Source organism: Gadus morhua, chromosome 4 (genome assembly GCF_902167405.1).
Source record: "Gadus morhua chromosome 4, gadMor3.0, whole genome shotgun sequence".
Taxonomy (NCBI): domain Eukaryota; kingdom Metazoa; phylum Chordata; class Actinopteri; order Gadiformes; family Gadidae; genus Gadus; species Gadus morhua.
In genome coordinates this window covers 42,497,901-42,499,174 of record NC_044051.1, presented here as the reverse complement: position 1 = coordinate 42,499,174, position 1,274 = coordinate 42,497,901, and the positions used below count along the sequence as shown (strand labels likewise).

Genomic DNA, 1,274 nt, shown 5'->3' with positions numbered 1-1,274 from the left:
AGGAGAGAGGAGGTGGAGGAGAGAGGAGGTGGAGGAGAGAGGAGGTGGAGGGGGAGGAGGAGGGGGAAGAGGAGGGGGATGAAGAGGAGGGGGAGGAGGAGGAGGGGGAGGGGGAGGAGGAGGAGGAGGCGGAGGAGGGGGAGGAGGAGGAGGGGGAGGAGGGGGGGGAGGAGGAGGAGGGGGAAGAGGAGGAGGAGAGAGGTGGTGGAGGGGGAGGGGGAGGATCAGGAGGGGGAGGGGGGAGGAGGAGGGGGAGGAGGAGGAGGAGGAGGAGGAGGGGAGGAGGAGGGGAGGAGGGGGAGGAGGGGGGGAGGAGGGGGAGGAGGAGGAGGAGGGGGATACTTTACCTCCCTGATAGAGATCTGTGAGGCAAAGTGGCGAGACTCTGTGTCTCCGCCAATCAGAATAGAGGGCTGAAACTCAACACCGGCGAATCAGAGGGCCTCCTCGGACCGCTCCACAGAGATAGGGCCAGGAGGAGAAGGCTGCTCCTTCCTCCAGGAGAGGGGAGCTCGGCAGCGAACATACACTCACCGTGAACCGTCTGCAGCCAGAGTCAGACACCCTGGCTGAAGAAAAGGAAGTTTGTTGACCCTTGACTGTTTCGGAAATAATTTGACGTAAATGAATGCATGTGATGTAGTTGATGTGATTTCATAAACACGATTTGAATAGATGTGACGTCATAGATGTGATGTCATATTTTCGATGTCATGGATGTGATGTCATAGATGTGATGTCATAGATCTGACGTCATAGATGTGAGGTAATACAGGTGATGTAATACATGTGATGTCATAGATGTGATGCCATGTGATCCATCTCCTAGAAGTTTTGCCTGATGAGCCTGGACAAAGAAGGCGTTCCAGACCATGTGATCGGTAAGCCTGCACCCCATTGGTCCAATCCATCCAGGGTTTTTTAAGTTACCAACCACACTCAGAAATGAACAATCCGGAGGTCAAGCTCATATTCAGGCAGAACTGGATAGGGTAGATTGTAGCGCTCCGGGTAAACAGCCTGCAGCTGTTGGCCTAGGAGGCTGAACGCGTTGTGTTGCGTTGCGTTGCATTGTGCGTTGTGCGCCATGCACAGTGCCATCTCACCTCGTCTGAGACGCCTGCAGCAGCAGGAGTACCGACACGATGGTTCCCAATGGGGCGTTTGTTTCTTCTGCCCCCTCCCCTCACCTCCTCTCGACACCCCCTGACCACACCCCCCTCCTCCTCCCTCCCCCTCCCCCCTCCTCCTCCCTCCCCCTCCCCCCTCCTCCT

At 57.0% G+C, this 1,274-nt stretch overlaps 2 protein-coding genes across 2 annotated transcripts in view; one reads left to right on the top strand and one right to left on the bottom strand.

Annotated features, from left to right (window-relative positions):
• Positions 1-1,274, bottom strand: part of LOC115542969 (NLR family CARD domain-containing protein 3-like) — a 397,473-nt gene that overhangs the window by 137,873 nt on the left and 258,326 nt on the right. The window lies entirely within an intron of this gene.
• Positions 302-1,274, top strand: part of LOC115543001 (splicing factor, arginine/serine-rich 19) — a 6,435-nt gene continuing 5,462 nt past the window's right edge. The window contains exons 1-2 of the mRNA XM_030355540.1: positions 302-583; positions 830-881. Of these exons, the coding sequence (XP_030211400.1) occupies positions 842-881 (40 nt within the window). The 5' untranslated portion in view covers positions 302-583; positions 830-841. The remainder of the gene's footprint in view (positions 584-829; positions 882-1,274) is intronic.